The sequence below is a fragment of the Sminthopsis crassicaudata genome, chromosome 1 (assembly GCF_048593235.1).
Source record: "Sminthopsis crassicaudata isolate SCR6 chromosome 1, ASM4859323v1, whole genome shotgun sequence".
Taxonomy (NCBI): Eukaryota; Metazoa; Chordata; class Mammalia; order Dasyuromorphia; family Dasyuridae; genus Sminthopsis; species Sminthopsis crassicaudata.
Genome location: NC_133617.1, coordinates 627,759,135 through 627,776,658, shown reverse-complemented (window position 1 = coordinate 627,776,658; position 17,524 = coordinate 627,759,135). Strand labels below are relative to the sequence as shown.

At 49.1% G+C, this 17,524-nt stretch overlaps 2 protein-coding genes across 6 annotated transcripts; one reads left to right on the top strand and one right to left on the bottom strand.

Annotated features, from left to right (window-relative positions):
* Positions 1-1,234: 1,234 nt before the first annotated feature.
* Positions 1,235-9,148, bottom strand: SH2B1 (SH2B adaptor protein 1). Of its 4 annotated transcripts, XR_012489045.1 has the most exons (11): positions 8,742-9,004; positions 6,362-7,380; positions 5,897-5,998; positions 5,350-5,441; positions 5,094-5,200; positions 3,644-3,844; positions 3,126-3,337; positions 2,676-2,847; positions 2,115-2,214; positions 1,830-1,948; positions 1,235-1,691 (listed from the first exon to the last, which is right to left on the bottom strand). XR_012489045.1 is itself a non-coding variant. In XM_074308674.1 (10 exons), exons 2-10 carry the CDS (start codon positions 7,289-7,291, stop codon positions 1,930-1,932), a joined length of 1,935 nt encoding a protein of 644 aa, XP_074164775.1. In that variant the 5' UTR covers positions 7,292-7,380; positions 9,013-9,148; the 3' UTR covers positions 1,802-1,929. The 4 variants fall into 4 exon arrangements, 3 of the variants coding, with proteins under 3 accessions (XP_074164866.1, XP_074164775.1, XP_074164646.1); XM_074308674.1 differs by lacking the exons at positions 1,235-1,691; positions 8,742-9,004 and adding an exon at positions 9,013-9,148 and having other exon boundaries at positions 1,802-1,948; XM_074308545.1 differs by lacking the exon at positions 1,235-1,691 and having other exon boundaries at positions 1,802-1,948.
* Positions 9,149-13,269: 4,121 nt separating this feature from the next.
* TUFM (Tu translation elongation factor, mitochondrial) lies at positions 13,270-17,340 on the top strand. 2 transcript variants are annotated; one of them, XM_074309457.1, is made up of 11 exons: positions 13,270-13,476; positions 13,925-13,965; positions 14,096-14,261; positions 14,548-14,714; positions 14,989-15,093; positions 15,293-15,457; positions 15,803-15,935; positions 16,079-16,183; positions 16,296-16,447; positions 16,581-16,700; positions 16,989-17,340. In XM_074309457.1, the coding sequence occupies exons 1-11, from the start codon at positions 13,434-13,436 to the stop codon at positions 17,160-17,162; spliced, it is 1,371 nt and encodes a 456-aa protein (XP_074165558.1). In that variant the 5' UTR covers positions 13,270-13,433; the 3' UTR covers positions 17,163-17,340. The 2 variants fall into 2 exon arrangements, with proteins under 2 accessions (XP_074165558.1, XP_074165648.1); XM_074309547.1 differs by lacking the exons at positions 13,270-13,476; positions 13,925-13,965 and adding an exon at positions 13,632-13,768 and having other exon boundaries at positions 14,056-14,261.
* The last annotated feature ends 184 nt before the right edge of the window (positions 17,341-17,524 follow it).

Here is a 17,524-nt window from a genome sequence, read left to right as displayed (position 1 = left end):
CCATCTATTCCTCCAGAGTCCCCTTTTGCCTCATACAGATAATTTTCTGAAAACCAAGAATACAGTTTGTTTCTAGTCAGATTAGATCTGAATCAGATCCTGTGAATCTCTCAAGCGGTGGGCTTCTCCTACTCCCCATTCCTAACACCGAGATCCCCCAGCTTTCTCCCTCTTGAAGTGCTGGTTCAGGTCCCCCCCCCAGCTGAGTAATGAGGGAACCCCAGAGAGAAGACCAAGTGGGGAAATAAGCAGCCTCCAGGCAGCTCCCTGCCCAGGGCACACTGCAGGGCCAGCTGTCTCCTGTCTGTCTCTTGTCAGAACCAGAGGCTCAGAATAACAAGGTCACAGCGCCTGGGGCCTGCAGGAGGAGGGGAGTTGGGACAGAAGGAAGGGAAGAACACAGAGCCGGAGCATCCCACCGGGTGGGAGTGCTAGTGACAGGCAGGAGCACAGGGGAAAAGCCAGGGGGGAAGGTAACCTGCAGAGAGAGGGCAGCTGGAGCGGGCTGGAGAGGGCCTTCGGCAGCAGTGTGGTGCAGTGCAGAGCAACCAGCCAGCAGTCAGTTCTGGGAGCCCCGCATGCTCCTATGACCCGTCTCATCTTTTAGGGTCCAATTAATCATCTTTAAATCTAAGTGATTTGCCTGGACGCCTCCTGCCAGCGCTTTTCTTCTCTCTTAAAACCCACAAGGAGGAGGCCCGGGGGCGCCCCCTTCTGGAGAAGTGCACCACAAAAGCTGGGAACAGTCACAAGCGGGGACACAGCATTTTGGGGCTAGAAGGTCCTGAGACACATTTAATCTACCCTGGTTTTCAGAGGAGTAAAGGGAGCCCCCACACTGAGAGGCTCCTCTGAGTGCCATGTCAAGTGAGCAACAGAGCCAGGACACAGGTTCCCTCACTCCACACCAGGTTTCCAAGTCACCTCACAATGCCCCCCCCCCCCAGTCTAGCCTTTCCAGCCTAGTTCGATGGCTATTCTCTCTGACTTCCCCCAGAATCACCCACTTAGGAAGAAGCAGCTACCCTCACCCCCGACTATTTCACAGCCCTCCCAGAGGGTTGTAATTCCAGATTGAGAGTATTAAGCATTAGAAGGCACTTATGACTAGCTTAACGTGGGAAGTGGCTGATTTGGGATCAAAAAGCATTCTTATATGCACCTCCTGAGCCAATCACATCCCCATCTCCAATTCCTTCCTGGGACACAAACATTGGGCCAAGGACCAGAGAGCTGAGATAAACCTTTTTTATTGATGTTTCTCCATTTCACTTAAAAAAAAAAATCCTTAATGTAGCTGATACAGCCCCTCTCCAATACATCACAGAGAGCTGTGAAAGGTACTGGAGAAATGGCCCACAGGGGGCGAGGCTGAGCACAATTGGCCCACCCCCAAAAGGAGGTAATGGACCTAAGTCCCCGCCCCGGGAAAGGGGCGGCTTGGAGTGTGTCATCTGGGAAGTTACTAATGGCTCTGTCCCTCTGTCCTGTACCATTCCCACCCCCTAGACAAACAGGGGCAAGGGAAGCGTTTGTACCTCTCTGGGGAGGATCTGTCCTGGGTCCTGGCCCGGGGCCAAGAAGAAAGGGGAATTAGTTGTGTGTGGGGATATTCATCCTTATAGGAAGGAGTACTGGTTATTGATGGCTCTGGAGCGGGCCCCTTCCTCCCCGGCATTCCCTGGCTGCAACTGCAAGAAATGCACAAAAGAGTTCACTCCCACCTCCCCAGCAGGCCCCTCTAGCCCTGGGGGCTCCCTGTTTAGGGCTGTGGCCTCCTCGAGCTCAGCCACAGGGCCTGGCTCTCCTGGGGTCCCTCCACTGCCTGCCTTCTCCTGCTCTGCAGCTTCTGGTGCTTCCACCATCTCCTCCTCTTCCCCAGGGTGTGCAGGGTCTGCCCTTGGATCAGGGTCAGTAGGTTGGGATGGGTCATGGGAGATGTTCGGTTCTAAAAAGGGTAGGAGGGAAGATGACTCAGAGAGAACACATAGGACTTAAGTCTTTTTGGCACTCCCTCCCTTTTACCTCCATTATCCTCAGGACCCAAATACCTTCTTCCCACACCTTCCAAGCCCCCTCATGGAGGATGGAACATGGAGAGGAAGCACACTTACACACAGTCACTCGCTCCGATGGGCATGAGGGTGGAAGAGGCGTCGGGATAGCAGCGATCTCCCTCACACACCCCAGCTCGGCTCCCTGCCCGTTCCCTGCCTGAGGGGGAGTGAGGAGGAGGGCAGACAGGACAGCAGGGGTTGGAGAGTGGTCAGGAAGGGGAAAGAGGAGGAGCAGAGAGTTGGGCAAAGATCACATGGGGCAAACACATGGGGGAACAGGGAAAGCATTGCCAAGAAAAGACAGAGGAAGATCAAGGTATAGATAAGGAAAAGAGAGAGGAAAAAGTAGGGAAGAATGGAAGCAGAGACAGACAATGGGCAGAGGCTTTTGATGGAAATGAAAATGTACCAATCCCATTCTCACCACCTTCCCCCCTCCCCCTGGTTCGAGGGTCCCCTCCAAAGGGACAGAAAGGAAGAGTGGTTAAGCCCCTCTCTGCAGGTACACTTTTCTCCTTTCCACCCCTCCCTCATCCCCCTCTAAACATGCCCCACAACCTGCATTGAGAGCCTTCTCCTCTCTGCTCATCCTCCCTTCTCCCCTGCAGCCCCACTTACCTTGGAGCCTCTGGGAGGCCACAACATAGCTGACAAGGGTGACGTCACTGGAGCCCCCAGACTCCAGAGGAATGGGGTGGACCCGGAAGTGCTCCAGCATGTCAAAGACGGTCTGGAACCAGAGGTGCTGCACCCGGCATTGACCATCCTCATTCAGGGATAAACGAAGGTGCTGGGGGCCGGGATGGGGAAGGTAAAGACTGCTTTCTTCTCGGGACCCGAGGGCTGTCACCTTCTCTCTGTCATCTCTCTTAAACTACCCTTTCCCCTGGGATCTAAGATCTTTTCCCCAAGTTTCCCATTTCCCTGGGAATCACGTACTTCACAAACTTCCCCTCCTCTTAACTCTCTTTCCAAGGGATACTTCTAAGCTTCCCAAGACTTCCCAAGGAGACCCTGAAGTTTCCTTTTCTCTAAGAAAGAAGCCCTTCCTTCCATGGAGGCACTCACCTTGGCCTTGCCCTGGAAGTTGAACGTGAGGACATACTCCCCCCTCCTTGTCTCACTTTGACGTACCAGGAAGACACCATGGCTGCCAGCACCCCCTGCCAATACTAGCTGGGCAGCTTTGAGTCGGGAGAGGGTCCCATGGAACCAAGGGTATTCTGAAAGGGGGTGGTCCCCATCACCTCCATCTGATTCCCCCTGGAACAGGAACGAACCTTCAGGGAGGAAAGAGTGGGGAAACCGGGGTGTCAGGGAAGCCTCCCCCATCCCTGAGGACAAGAATCTTCTGTCTTGAAGCCCTTCCCTTTCACAACTTCCCTTTCCCCTACACTCACAGTCCCTCACAGCTGAAAGACTCCGGAAAAAGATTTTAGGTAAGAAGAGAACTAGAATTAGAAGTAGTTAGAAAGACTTATGAGACAAAAACACACAAATATCCTCCTCTCTATCCACGTGTATCCATAGGTATGTTACTATATGCACACACACATTTATATACACACACATATACACCCTGGTACCTGGAGTGTCTGGAGTGTCTGGAGGAGGGTAGGGGGCTGGCGGAGGGTAAGTTGTCCCCACTGGGGGCCCCTCTTCAATAGGGACTCGGGGGGGCAACTCTGGGGGCAGTAGTTCCATTGAATCAAAATGGGAAGCAGCAATGGAGGCAGAGCTGGGGGAGACAGAAGCTGAAGGACGATCCGAGAGGCCCCCATATGCCCCTAAAGGAAAAACCAAAGGTGCAGGAAAAGCATGAGATTCAGCACCCTCCATAACCCAAACCACTCCCCAGTTAACTCTTCTTCCTAGGCCACAAAAGGAGAATAACTTTCTGATTGTCTCTGTGGCTCAAATTTCCTCCTCAAATCTATCCTCTAGATGAGATCAGAGAAATCTTCCTAAAAGCAACCTGATGCTCAAAAACCCTCTATGGGCTCATTTTCTAAAAGATTGAACTTGGGGGGCAGCTAGGTGGCGCAATGGATAGAGCACCAGCCTTGAATTCAGGAGGACCCGAGTTCAAATGTGACCTCAGACACTTAATACTTCCTACCTGTGTGACCCTGGGCAAGTCACTTAACCCAAAAAAGACTAAACTTGGTGTAGCACTTCAGCCTAACTTCAGTCTACTCTTCAGTCTTTTCTCCTGTCTTCTTCCTTCCAGCCTAATTGATCATTTGTTGCCCTTCATACACACATCTCACTTATTTTCATTTTACTGTTGTTGTTTTTCCTAAGGCAATCAGGCTTCAGTGACTTGCCCAGGGTCACACAGCCAGGAAGTGTTAAGTGTCTGAGGCCAGATTTGAACTCAGATCCTCCTGACTTCAAGGCTGGTGCTCTACACTGAGCCATTTAGATGCCCCAGAATTCTTTTCCTCTGCTTCTCTGCTTCCACTGTCCTAACACCTGAGCCCATCAAAATCCAGGAGACCTCCCTTGACTATTTCAACCACCAGTGGCCTCTTCCTCCTCTCAGATCCACTGTAACTGCTGCAGGTAGCACTCACCAGGCACATGGCAGGTCCTGCCTCACACTACTGCTGGTTTCATCTAATGCTAAGTCTTCCCCTCCACAATGGCCCTTAAGAGTAAAAGCAACACCTTCAAGTTCTTTTTATGTCCAGAGTTCAAAGCATCTTCTGGACACTAAATCAATATATCCATCTTAGAACTGGTAAAGACCTCAGAGATCATGGAGGATGACAATCTATTGACGCTGATTCATTAAATAAGCTAAGACAACAGGTCTTCAAAAGATACACCCCCTGCACCGTTAGTCTGCAGACCTGGGTTCTAGTCCTAACTCTGCCCTACCACTTACACTCCTCCTCTCTGACCCTGTTTCCTCACCTGTAAAACAAGGAAGTTGGACTATAAGGTCTCTTCTAGCTCTAACATTTTGAGAAGGAGCTAGTTAACAACCCAAGTTACCCCCAAGAGTCTGGCTGTCCTTTTCTGCAGTCTCACCCTGAGATAAGTGCTCGTTGCTCTCACTAGGCCCCAAGGGCAGCTCCTGGCTGGGCAGACTCTCTGAGTGGTTGAGGCAGGATAGGTCCAGGCTGTCTGTTTTTTCTCTGGTAGGGAATGAAGTAATCAGATTGGGAATCAGTGGCACAGAAAATTTCAGGGAAAAGGGGGAAGAGGGAAAAGTCACAAGGTGAACTGAGCGGCATTAAGCACCTTTTCTACCACCTACCCTCCCTTGCCCCCTCAGGCCCCTCACCCTGGGCTCAGGCAATCCTGTAGATCAGACACCCAAACCTTCATATTTAGGGCATCAGCTGTCTCCAGAATATATTCCATAGAACCCTCCACCTATGGAGACAAGGGTAAGGTACTTCAGACAGCAGATGGGGGCAAGAGTAGGCCAGTAAGACATTGAGAGCTTCCCAGGTGCCTTCAACCAACCTCAATGAGAAGAACCTTCTCTCCAGCCATTTCCTTTTGTTGTGTATCACTTTCCTAGTAAGTATATTTGTATTACATGTGTGTGTATGCATAATGGTGTGTATATGTACATACACACGTACACACATATACATGGAGAGAGTGAGAAAGAGAAAAGAAGGCCTAAACTTCAAGAGCATGTCTTCATTTCGGGGAACTGTCCCTTGGTTGTGGGATCATGGCATCTTTCTCACAACTTCTAGTCCTTGAGAAAACCTAGAGCCTGCCTATCTTCCATACTGCACTCCCCCCCTCCCCACATACAAGAATCATATTCTTTGGAATGAATGATAAAAGAAGAATGAAATGCCAAAGCCGCTGACCTTGACCACAAAGGTATTCTCCCTATCCGGCATCTCCAGGGCTGTGGTTGTCCGGACATCTGTGATGGTAGAACACAGGATGTTGATCCGGGGCCGGGATGCCTGTGGTAGAAGAGGCTGGTAGGAGTCTCAATATTCACGATCAAATATACTCCTCCACTTCTGGGGGGAGGGGGGAACCTGGCCTCCCAGCTCTTCCCACTTCACAAAGAGGTGTCAACACAAGCCCAGTGGCTCCCTGCTCTACCTTGTAAGTAATGTGGAGGTGGCAGAAAAACTGTTTAAATCACCACCCTAGTCCTGTACACTTAACAAGTGTCAAGAGCTGGCAAGATGGGTCCAAGTTTCAAAAAAAGAAAAAAAAAAGAAAGAAAAGTAAAACCTATCAGCTTACAAACTTCTGGGGTTCTATCTGCAAGGCATTTACATTATTTATCCCCAGTCACACTTCCCCTTCTCTCTCACCTTAGGTGGGATATAGAACTCCAGCCGATTTCCTCCTCCTTCCCCCTCACTCCGAAGCAGCAGGCGACACTTCTGCCACCTTGGTGGTCCCCCACCCCCAGATGAGGTTCCAATTCCTCCTCCCCCTCGACCTTCTCCTCCACCAACAGCTGCCTCCTCTGTTCCCATGAAGCTCAGTAGCCCCTCCCTTTGTACTGTCCCTGTCCCTTCCTTTAAGGGTCCCCCTCCCCTACTTAGTCTCAGCCTCTCAAAACGATGTGTCCATCTTTCCCCGGGGGATGCCCCACCGCCAGTTGACCCCACATTGGTGCTACCACCCCCACCAGAGGAGTTGGAGTTGCTGTTTCCACCCAGGACAGGTGGCCCAGAGGCAGAGGTCTCCAAGGGTCCCACTGGAGAGGGGGGATCACCAGCTCCCCGCCACTGCAAGATCCCTCGAACTGAGCCTCGTACTGATCGGCCCACAGAGCGAAGGGAGAAACGTTTCTTCAGCTTAGGCTTTGAGGAGGATGAAGAGATTGAGGAAGGGAGAGGGGCAGCCAGGTCTTCAGAGGATCGGGAAGGACCCAACACAGTCAGAGGCCCACTGCTCCTGCAGCTCTCCAGGGAAAGATCACGGGATGGGGTTTCTGTACCAGGACTCAGAGGGATTGAGCCAGATGATAAAAGGGAACCAGAGGCCCGGGCCACCTCTGCCTCAAAGTGCTGCAAGAAGAGCTCGGCGAAACGTCGGGAAAAGGCTGCCTCAGCCCCAGGCCCTGCATATTGGGGGTGGGAGGCCAAGTAGAGGCGGAAGCGTCGGGCAAAGTCCAGGGCTGCCGCCCGAGCGTGGGATTCACAGAACTCCCGCCAACTTGGAGGAGGTGGTGGTGGTGGCAGAGGGGGAGGAGAAGGGGAAGCCCCATCCTCAGGGGAAGGGGCACCATTCATGATGAGCCAGATGAAATGGAGAGTGGGGGACCCAGGGGAGGGAAGGAAGTGGGGGGGAAGGCCAGAAGACTCAGGGTCATTTGCAGCAACTGTAGAAGGGAAAAAGAGGCACATATATAACAGGATTAGGGTTCATGTTTATTATTCTTTTCTAAACCTTTTCCCCAGGTACCAGAAATTCCTTCATTGTTCCTCCCCCACTGAGGAGCTCCCACTTCTCCATACTGCCTTCTGTTCATATTGTTCCTTTCCAGTTCAGAAATGTTTGCTTCCTTCCCCTTCTCCAGGTTCTCACACTTCTCGAGCTGTGGTAGGCTTCCCCAGGTATCTCACCTCCATTTTTTCTACTGCAATCTCAGCCTGACTTTGATCCCCAGAGTTAGAGGTGAGCTGGTCACCATCCTCCAAAAAACCCCAACCCTTTAATTACTGATAAAGGTTCCTTTTCCATCACCTCCTTTTCAGAGATAAATCCATCACTATCTTACTCCAGCAATGCAGGGGGGACTTGCCCCTGGCTTCTCTGCTTAAGGCTCATTTAAGTGCTTACAATACTTATGAGAGTATTACTCCTGCCTGCTCTACATCAGAGGTTCTGTAGCTATTCACTATAAAATTGTGAGGGCAACTACCTTAGACCTTCTTTCCCTCAGTCACAAGAAAAAAAACAAGAAGGCTGGATGAACTACTTTTTATTGTCACTAAGAACAGAAAGAAACAAAATGGGCTAAAGGTCAGACAAGTGGTGGATGTGGGCACACAGGCCCTCGGTCCCACGGCCTACAGCCCGGAGTGGGAGCCACTGACCCTGTGCTCCTTCACCCAGACCCGGCCACTATCTGCAGCATCCCTAGGTGACCATGCTAGGGGTCGTGTTTTTTAATTTCTGCTGGACAAATTATGGATTTCCGTCATGCTTTGTGATTTCGGAGCATTTTCACAGCGACCCCACTAAGAGACAGAGCAACTGCCCTGTGCCCATTGCTAGGTGAGAAGACTCAGGAGGTCACTCCTACTCCAATCCCCTAAGGAGACAAGCTCCGGGCAAGTCTAGATCCCATAGCAACATGAATTCCCACAGACAGACACCAGAACCTGCGATGGGCAGAGGAGATAAACCCCGGGGCCAGACAGTGCCTGCCCCCCGAGGGCGCGCCCCACGCCCTTCCCCTCGCCAAGCCCCCATCCTTGGGCACCTTTGACAACGGCTCCTGACCCTGACCCGTGACGGAGACGGGAGACACAGACAAGTCCCCAAGAAGAGGCTGGCAAAGAGGAAGGTCTGGCGCAAGCCAGGGAGACACCCAAGCGCCACAGGCCTCCGCCCCCCACCCCAACCAGGCGGAGCCCCTCCCCAGATGCCGAAGCTTCCGCGGCCAAGCTGCTCTGCCCACTCGCCCCGACCCCGGCCCGCCCGCCTCTGGCTCTGCGGCGATGAGACCTGCCCGACCCCGGAGCTGCTCCGGCGGAGTGGGGGGGCCTCCGGAGATGGCCAGCCTTCCCTCCGCCCGCGGGCGGCCGCCTTCATCTCCGCCCATCGCGACCCGCAGCACCGGCCTCCCGGGGGGAGCCGTCCTGGGGGCATTCCCCCAGCCCCCGGGCTCTGAGCCCGGCCCCGGTCCAGGACCTCCGGCCTTTCCTCCAGTCCCAGGCCCGGGGAAGGGGGGAGGGTCCGGGTGGGGAAAGGGGAATGAGGAGGGGGGTTCCGGTTCCGGTCCCACCTGCATCTCGGTCCCCGCGGTTTGCTCCGGCGGCAGCAGCGGTGGCTCCCGCTCCCCCACCCACCCCCAACAACCAGTGACCAGCGACCAGCCAGCTACTGCGCAGGCGCCAGGACCCCCTTTCCCATCAAGGGAAAAAAAAAAAAAACCATAGATAAGGCAGCGGAGAGAGAAAGGCACGTTCCTCCGACTTCCTCCTCCTAAGGCGCGGGGATCATAGAGATCGTTCTCCCAGGCTGTAGGAATAGGGACTCAGTGTAGAGGAGGAGGAGGAGGCTGTAAAAGTTTAGCGTCTTCCCCGCCGCCCCTCAGGATGGGCATCCCCGGAGCTATCCCGCGGAGATGCGCTAGTCTAGGCTAGGACCGGCCCGCCCATCTTCCGTAAGGAAAACGGAGGAGCTCGGCCAGTCAACCATAGAGACGATGCCTCGAGATAGAGTATCCCAAACATGCGGGCGAAACTCCCGCTAGGGGAGCATGAAACCAGAGAGAGGAGGGGGGAAAGGCTGGTTAGAGGTCACGGAGGGGTCAGGTGGCCTCCTAGAGTGTCGGTTCCTTCTGTTCGCTGAAGAGACAGCACCCTCTAGGAGAGGGATGTGGGAAGGCTGAGGTGACCTTGAGAAAGAACTCCCACCTCCCCCTTGGGGAGTCTGGAACGGGAATTTATGGTGTTCAGTCGTTTTCTGTCTTATCCATTCTTCGTGACCCCTTTTTGGAGTTTTATTTTGTTTTGTTTGGGGCTTTCTTGACAAAGATATTGGAGTGGTTTGCCATTCTTTCTGCAGCTCATTTTACAGATGAGGGAACTGAGGCAAAGGGGGAAGACTTGTTCAGAGTCACGTAGCTAATACTTTTTCTGAGATGAAATTTGAACTCAGGTCTTCCTGACTTCAGACCCAGCACTAGCCACTGCCACCCAGCTGTCCCTGAGTTCATGACCTTGTCCTTTTTCTGGGAGAGACCTTCTCCAGAAGCCCCTGAGATGCCTTGGGCTCTCCTTAATCCCCTGAGGAGAGGGTATCTCCCCTGAGAGGGTATCTCCCCTGAGGAGAGGGTATCCAGTGGCTCAGGAGCTGACCCGACCTAAGAGACTGTGGTATTCTCAATGGAGCAGCCCGAGGAGAGCTCTACCCTCGGTGCCCCTCTGAACAACATCTACTTTGGCTCTCGCCAGGTCACTGGTCTATCAGACAGCAGGATGTCCTAAGAAAGAGAAGTGGAGAACCTGAATTAAAATTCTGGTCCTAGTCATTCTGTGCCTCAGTTTCCTCTTCTGTTAAATGAGGAAATTGTGTCAGATCCTTGTACGTTCTCTTCTGGGACTACATAACATGACATGAGCTGACTAGTTTTTGCAGGAACTTCAGGGAGAGCCAAAGCTTTGGTACTTACGGACTTGAATAAAGTTGAGAAATCCACGGACTCAGGTCACTTTTGACTCCTCCAATGTGGATGGTGTTTGGTTTCTGGGATTCTGCAACTATCCTCTGTGTTAAGGAAAGCCTTTTGTTATTAATATAGAATGGCATGGTGAAGAATATCAGGCTGGGGTTTGAGTACTTAGTAGCTTTGTGATCACAAAGAAGTTCTTTGACACTTGTGTTACATATGTCTCCGTGGCTTGTCATAAGTATGACATTCATATACCAAGATTAATTTAGCTGTTCTGACATAAATGGGCATACATCCCCTTAGTTTCTAGTTTGGGGTTACTATGAAAAGTGATGATATATTTTTGTACGCGTGGATCCTTTTCTTCTTTGTTTCCTTTATAATCCTATTAGTAGTATTCCTAAGTAAAAGATATGCAAAATTTAAAGACTTTGGGGACATAGTTCTATATTATTTACCAGAATAGCTGGATCAATTTAAAGTTCCACTAACAGTGCATTAGCATGCCTGTTTTCATTCAACTCCTCCAACATTTGTCATTTTTTTCTTTTTTGTCATCTTTGCCAATCTGATGGGTATAAGGTGAAATCTTAGTGCTGCTTTAATTCACATTTCACTATTAATGATTTGGAAAATTTTATCATATGATTGTTGATATTTTGGATGACTTCCTTTGAAAACTGCTTGCTCATGTCCTTTGTTTATCTATTGGGGAATGGCTCTTATAAATTGAATTAATTCCTTATATATCTTGGAAATGAAACCTTTATCAAAAAATGTTGTTGCAGATTTTTTCCCTAATTTTCTTTTTTCCTTTCTCATTTTAATTTCATTAGTTTTGTTTGTGCAAAAGCTTTTACATTTCATGTAATCAAAATTGCCCAACTTGTTTTCCTTTCTTCCTTGTTTGATTATAAATTCTACCCAGAATTCCACCAGAGATAGATTTTCACAAGGACTATCATTTTTATAGACTTTATTAAGATGGTTCCTCTGATATATCCTTGATTCTCAGTACACATTCATCTTTTAAGGCAGCCCTAATCACTGAAGACCAATAAGAGAAAATCACTAGTACTCTCAACAAGAGACTTTGGCACTTGTGCTCTATGTGAAGTATGCTCTTCTAACAAAGGTCTTATCTAATTGATCAGGAGACTCATCATATTGATTAGGAGTCTCGATCACTCCTGTTACAAATATAATAGTCACGGTAGGGGTACAAAGTACTTTGATAATTCTTAGAAAAGTGCCCTTCTGACTCAGGTTTTGGTAGAAAATTCACTAAGTAGAAAGAATTTGAGCTGGGCCTTTTAAACAGGGGCTGGTTTTAAATAGATGGAGAAAATAAAGGCATTCCAGATGGAACAAGTTGGCTGAAGTTTAAAAGTAGAAGACAACAGTGAAAGCTGAGATTGGAAAGATCCCTAAAGTAAATAGGAATCAGATGCTAAAGTTTGGTGCAAGAGTTTGGCTTTTATCCTGTAATAATAATGGCTCACATTTTTGTAGAATTTTAAGGAAAATACTTTTCTTCTCACAACAACTTTATGAATTATGAATTTAAGCTCTATTTCTCTATTTTGCAGATGAGAAAACTGAAATGAAGTTATCTATCAAGATTACACACTAAATAAGTATCAGAAAAGATTTCTGAACTCAGGACTCCAAGACCAAATATTACTCTTTCCATAAAATACCACAATGCCTGCTATAGGTCTTGGGAGAACCACTGAAGGTTTCTGATTAGGAGTGACATGATCAGAGCTAAGTTTTATAAAATAATCTGCTTGCAAGATGGATCGGAGAAAGAATATTGGAGCAAAGAAACCAGCCAGGAAGGTTCTGCAGTAATTTGGACTAGGGGGTCTTCCTTTCTTCATTTTAAAAGTTGATCTAGCACATTAAGTACATTTTGTTAATGCTTTAGAAGTATTTTCTTTTCAAAAGGGGAACCCCGAAGAAGCTCCCTAATAGAAGGATTTCAGACAGAAACAAGAATGGATCTCCAGAGCGATGTAGGGGAGACCCCAGGCCTCACCTCATACCCTGGAGAAACAAGCCTGCTCACTTTTGGAATATTGTTTGGAATTTTGGAGAATTGTTTTTTAGTCTTAAATCCCAACCATGTTTAACCCCTCCCCCCACCCTCCTCCTACATAGTTCTGCTTGAAAACCACTATCTTCTTCCCAAAACCTAGTCTCCCTCCATTTTTTGCTTTAGGTCCTATACACAAATCAACATTGCCCCAGCTTTCAGGAAGTGGTGTGTCAATTAGCTGCCATACACGTCCACTCAGCATCCCTATTAATTTCCAGATTAAAACATCCTTTCCTATGGAACACCCTTTAGTATTGTCTGCCCTTGTTAGGTTGTAAGCTCTGTGATGATAGGGACTATCTTTCTTTCGCATATTCAGGATTTTGCAAACTCCTAACAGCAGATTGGGGTAGGGACTAGACGTAAGATTTCTTTGCAGGGGCACCCCCGCGAGGAGGAAAGTGCCCACGCAAGCGAGCAGCTTCTCTGCAAGAGTACTCAAATGCTTTCCTTCGCTCATTCATGAGTTGCCCACCGGGGTTGGTAGGGTCATCTCTGAGGCAAAAAGGATTTCACGATCACTAGACGAAAATTGTCTCGCCAGGCTGTTTATAACCGTCTCGTAAGAACTTCCCCAGAAGCCCACCAATCCCAAGGGACAACACAAAGCGGGGGCGGGATTTGGCTGTAGTTCCTAGCGGTGCATTGTGGGAGCTAGCCACCTGCTAAGTCTCCGGCCTTCGGTCCAGTCTCCTTCCGGGTATCCCCTCCGCACAGGAAGTCCGCCACAGCGGTCCTAGAGGGAGCTTCTCAATAGTCTCTCCTGCTCTTACGTCACTTCCAGCCGACGGAAGTACCTTTCAGTTCCCCGTGCCCTTAGCGCTTCGCACGCTGTTCGGTTCCCGGTCCCTTTCTCCTCTGGCGCTCCTTTCCCTGTAGTGTTTCCTTTATCCCCTCCCTTTCCCTCTCGCCCCCGTTCCTCGTCGTGATGGCTGCAACCGTCATGTTCCGCGCTCGGCCCGGACCTGGCGGTAGGAAGGCGGAGGGGAGACCGGCTGTGGTCCTTTGACCTCGGGCCAGAGCAGAAGCGACGGGGAGGGCTGGGCTGGGAGGGTTTGGGAGGGCTGGCTTCGGAAGAGGGGCAGGAGGAGCATAAGAGGGATTCAGGCGCCCAGGAGACTGGTGTAGGAGGGCGGGGAGCGCAGGCTAGGCGGGAAGGAGCAGAGGGGGAGGACCCGCTGCCCTACACAGCCATTCACCACCCCTAAATGGAGGAGGCGGATTGGACACGGAAGGCATTTTTTTCATGGAAAAAGAAGAAAAGTAGGAGGGGAAAGTTGGGGGCAAGAATAAAGGAAGGGAGGAAAAGCAGGGGATTTGGGGAGAGAAGCTGAGAAGGGATGAAGGGACGGGAGAGAAAGGGTGGAGCAAGTGAAAAGCAAGGCCTTTTCCCGTTCTAAGGCTTTCTCCTCCTCTCAGTTTTTCAGAGCTGCCAGCTGCTGCATAAGTTTTTGAAAAGGGTAAGTTGTCTCCACGAACCCTGTACCTTATGAACGCCAAGGGGAAAGTTTGTGTGAAAGTAGCTCTCTTTGCACCATCAGGGGCTGCAGAACTTTTTCCCTGGCCGTGATGGGTTTACTTTTTCTACAGACCCAACTTTCTAACCCAGTGCAGAAGCCCTCCCTGCCCCTCTCCGTTCGGGGTCTCGCTGTGGAGGCCAAGAAGACTTATGTGAGGGACAAACCTCACATTAATATTGGCACCATTGGCCACGTGGACCATGGCAAGACTACACTTACAGCAGCGATCACCAAGAGTAAGGGCGTGGACGTGTTTGCATGGGGAGAAAAATAGCGTTTTCTTTATCAGAGGTGAAAAGATCTATAAATGGGAAAGTGGTACTGATGGAGGACGTCCCTTGAGTCTGGGAACTACGCATGTCGGGGGCGAGGGGTAGAAGCTCAAAAAATCCATGTTTCCCAGATGTCCTTTTCCTTTGGATATGGGATCTAGACCTAGGAAGTAGTCAGAAGGAAAACAAGAACAGGACCACTTAAAGGGTGTATACTTCCTTCATCTGTTTCTTCTCTTCTGGTTCTAAGTCCTGGCAGAGGGTGGTGGGGCCAAATTTAAGAAGTATGAGGAGATCGACAATGCACCAGAGGAGCGAGCCCGGGGTATCACCATCAATGCAGCCCACGTGGAATATAGCACAGCCTCTCGACACTATGCTCATACTGACTGTCCCGGGCATGCTGACTATGTCAAGGTGAGATGACCATATCTAAGCAATCTTAGACACTAAAGTGGCTGAAAGAACTTGGAGCTCTAGGGAAGATACAAAAGCGTTATGTTGTAATGTGGGTGTTGGTAAGAAAAATAAGAAAACTTGTTAAAAGGCTTGAAAGGAGGAGTTGAGACCCAGGAAAAGAGGGATAATGGAAAAGACTAATTACAGCACATCCCTTGGAGAAAGGAAAGGCAGAAAAAACTGAAAACCAAGAGAATTTGCATGCTCAACTATTACTATTTTCTGTCTCCAGAACATGATCACTGGCACAGCCCCACTGGATGGTTGCATCCTGGTGGTGGCAGCCAATGATGGCCCCATGCCTCAGACAAGGGAGCACCTGCTGCTTGCTAAACAGGTATCAGTCTCTTTAGGCGGAATCTCACTAGAAACCTAAATCTACAGTGGGGGGAAGAGAGAGGAAGGCACTCTTTTAAAAAAGTTATGAAGTGGGATATGGATTTACAGGAGTCGGGAGCATTTCTATATGACATTTAAATGTTCTTTTCTAAACTTGAGTATAAACCTCATTAATGGGAGCAATTTTCTTTCACCAGATTGGTGTGGAGCACATGGTAGTGTTTGTGAACAAGGCAGATGCTGTCCAGGACAATGAGATGGTAGAACTAGTAGAGCTAGAAATACGGGAGCTGCTCACTGAGTTTGGCTATGATGGAGAGAAGACTCCTGTCATAGTTGGTTCTGCCCTCTGTGCCCTTGAGGTAAGTGGGAATAGAAGGCCACAGGTTGGGGGACTAATTCTCCTTGGGACGCTATTCATTCTGGTTCATGGAATAAATCTGTTTGGGAATACTTTGGAAAGGAGAGGGTTGTCAGAGAATAAATAAATAATTTTCCCATTTGGGTAGACTGTTCCATGTAATGCTATACACCCCTGAACTGGACTGACCATAAGTCTGACCCATGTCTAAGATCTTATGGAGAGATGTCTGGAAGACTTGAATAAGAACTTCAGGCTGTATACCACATTTCTACTTAAGCTGCTCTGTATTTTTCAGAGAAAAAGCTGGCTTTTCCCTAACTCTGTGCCTCTTCTTTAACCACAGCAGCGGCAGCCAGAGTTAGGGGTGAATGCTGTAATGAAACTGCTGGATGCTGTGGACACTCACATTCCTGTGCCCACTCGGGATCTAGAGAAGCCCTTCCTGTTACCTGTGGAGTCTGTTTACTCCATCCCTGGTGAGATTGGCTTTTACGTTTTCCCCAACTCTTTCCAGATTCCCTTGAAAAGTGTTTTCTTCCTGGTTTGAAGTCATCCCTCCTCGACATTTTTAATTTTTCCCAATTCCAGTGAAGTCCTATTTTAAATTGTTCTGTTCTAGGCCGTGGCACAGTGGTGACAGGCACTCTGGAGAGAGGAACTGTGAAGAAGGGAGATGAATGTGAATTCCTAGGTCACAGCAAGAACATTCGCTCTGTGGTCACAGGTAAAGTTCATAGCCTACTATTAAACCCTTCTATTTCATCTGTTCTTGCTTACACTACACTGAGGCCTTGCTCCCTTCTTGTTCCTGCTTTGAAATTGCTCTCCTGTTGCAGGAATTGAAATGTTTCACCAGAGTCTGGACCGAGCTGAGGCTGGAGATAATCTTGGTGCATTGATTCGGGGGCTGAAGAGGGAGGATGTTCGACGGGGTATGGTGATGGTCAAACCAGGCTCCATTCAGCCCCATCAGAAGGTAGAGGCTCAGGTAAGCTATAGTTGAAAGTGTCCCAGGAATCCCTGGGCTGTATCCTTCCCTTAAGCCCTGGTCCAGTTCTCTTTTTAGGAAGACACTGGTAACAGTAGACAAAGGCTTCTAATTGTTTTGCTTCATTTTCCAGGTTTATGTTCTCAGCAAGGAAGAAGGTGGCCGTCACAAACCATTTGTGTCCCACTTCATGCCTGTCATGTTCTCTCTTACATGGGACATGGCCTGTCGGGTCCTTCTGCCCCCAGATAAGGTGAGTTGGTAGTTCACTGGTGAGCATTTTTCATATACCCAGCACAGCCTGACACATGGTTAGCACATTAAGTGTTTCTGATGGTTTTCCCTCTACCTACATACAATTGCTTCTTTTAAAAAAAGACAATAGCTGAGGGTGGTTGTTGCTTATATGAAATTATATGTGGGTAGCAGTGATTTTCTTTTTCTGCTTTTCTACGTCTTCATCTCTTAATTCCCTTTTCCCTCACCCACATCTTGGTTAATTGAGGGCAGTGATTATCTAACCCCCATTTTTTTTCTCCAGGAGATGGCCATGCCTGGGGAAGATCTGAAGTTAAACTTAATCTTAAGACAACCCATGATCTTGGAGAAAGGTCAGCGTTTTACCCTGAGGGATGGTGGTAAAACTATAGGTACTGGCCTGGTCACTAATATAGCAGCTTTGACTGAAGAGGATAAAAACATTAAATGGAGCTGAGCGCAACTCCAGCCTTCTTTCCAGCATTGTGTAACTTCACTGGCCTGAATCAAGAACTCAAGTTTAGGAAGTTTAAAAGGTCCTCAGACTTTCCTGCCATCTGTAGCACTGATGTCTCCTAGATCTGAGAGGCTTGTAAGTTTTAAGGGAAAAATAAAGTGTTGTGTGGTTGGCGGAACACAACATGTGTAGTAACTTCCTGTTGTAGAGATTAAAAGGTTGGGTACTAGTATTTGTACCTTCAAATGGAAGATTTCTATTAAGGATGTTTTCTTTTGGGGATTTTATAGTGACTTCTAAAGTGTTATCAGGGGTATATCATTAACAGTAGTTGGATGTGGAATTCCTCAAGTCCTCAGTTT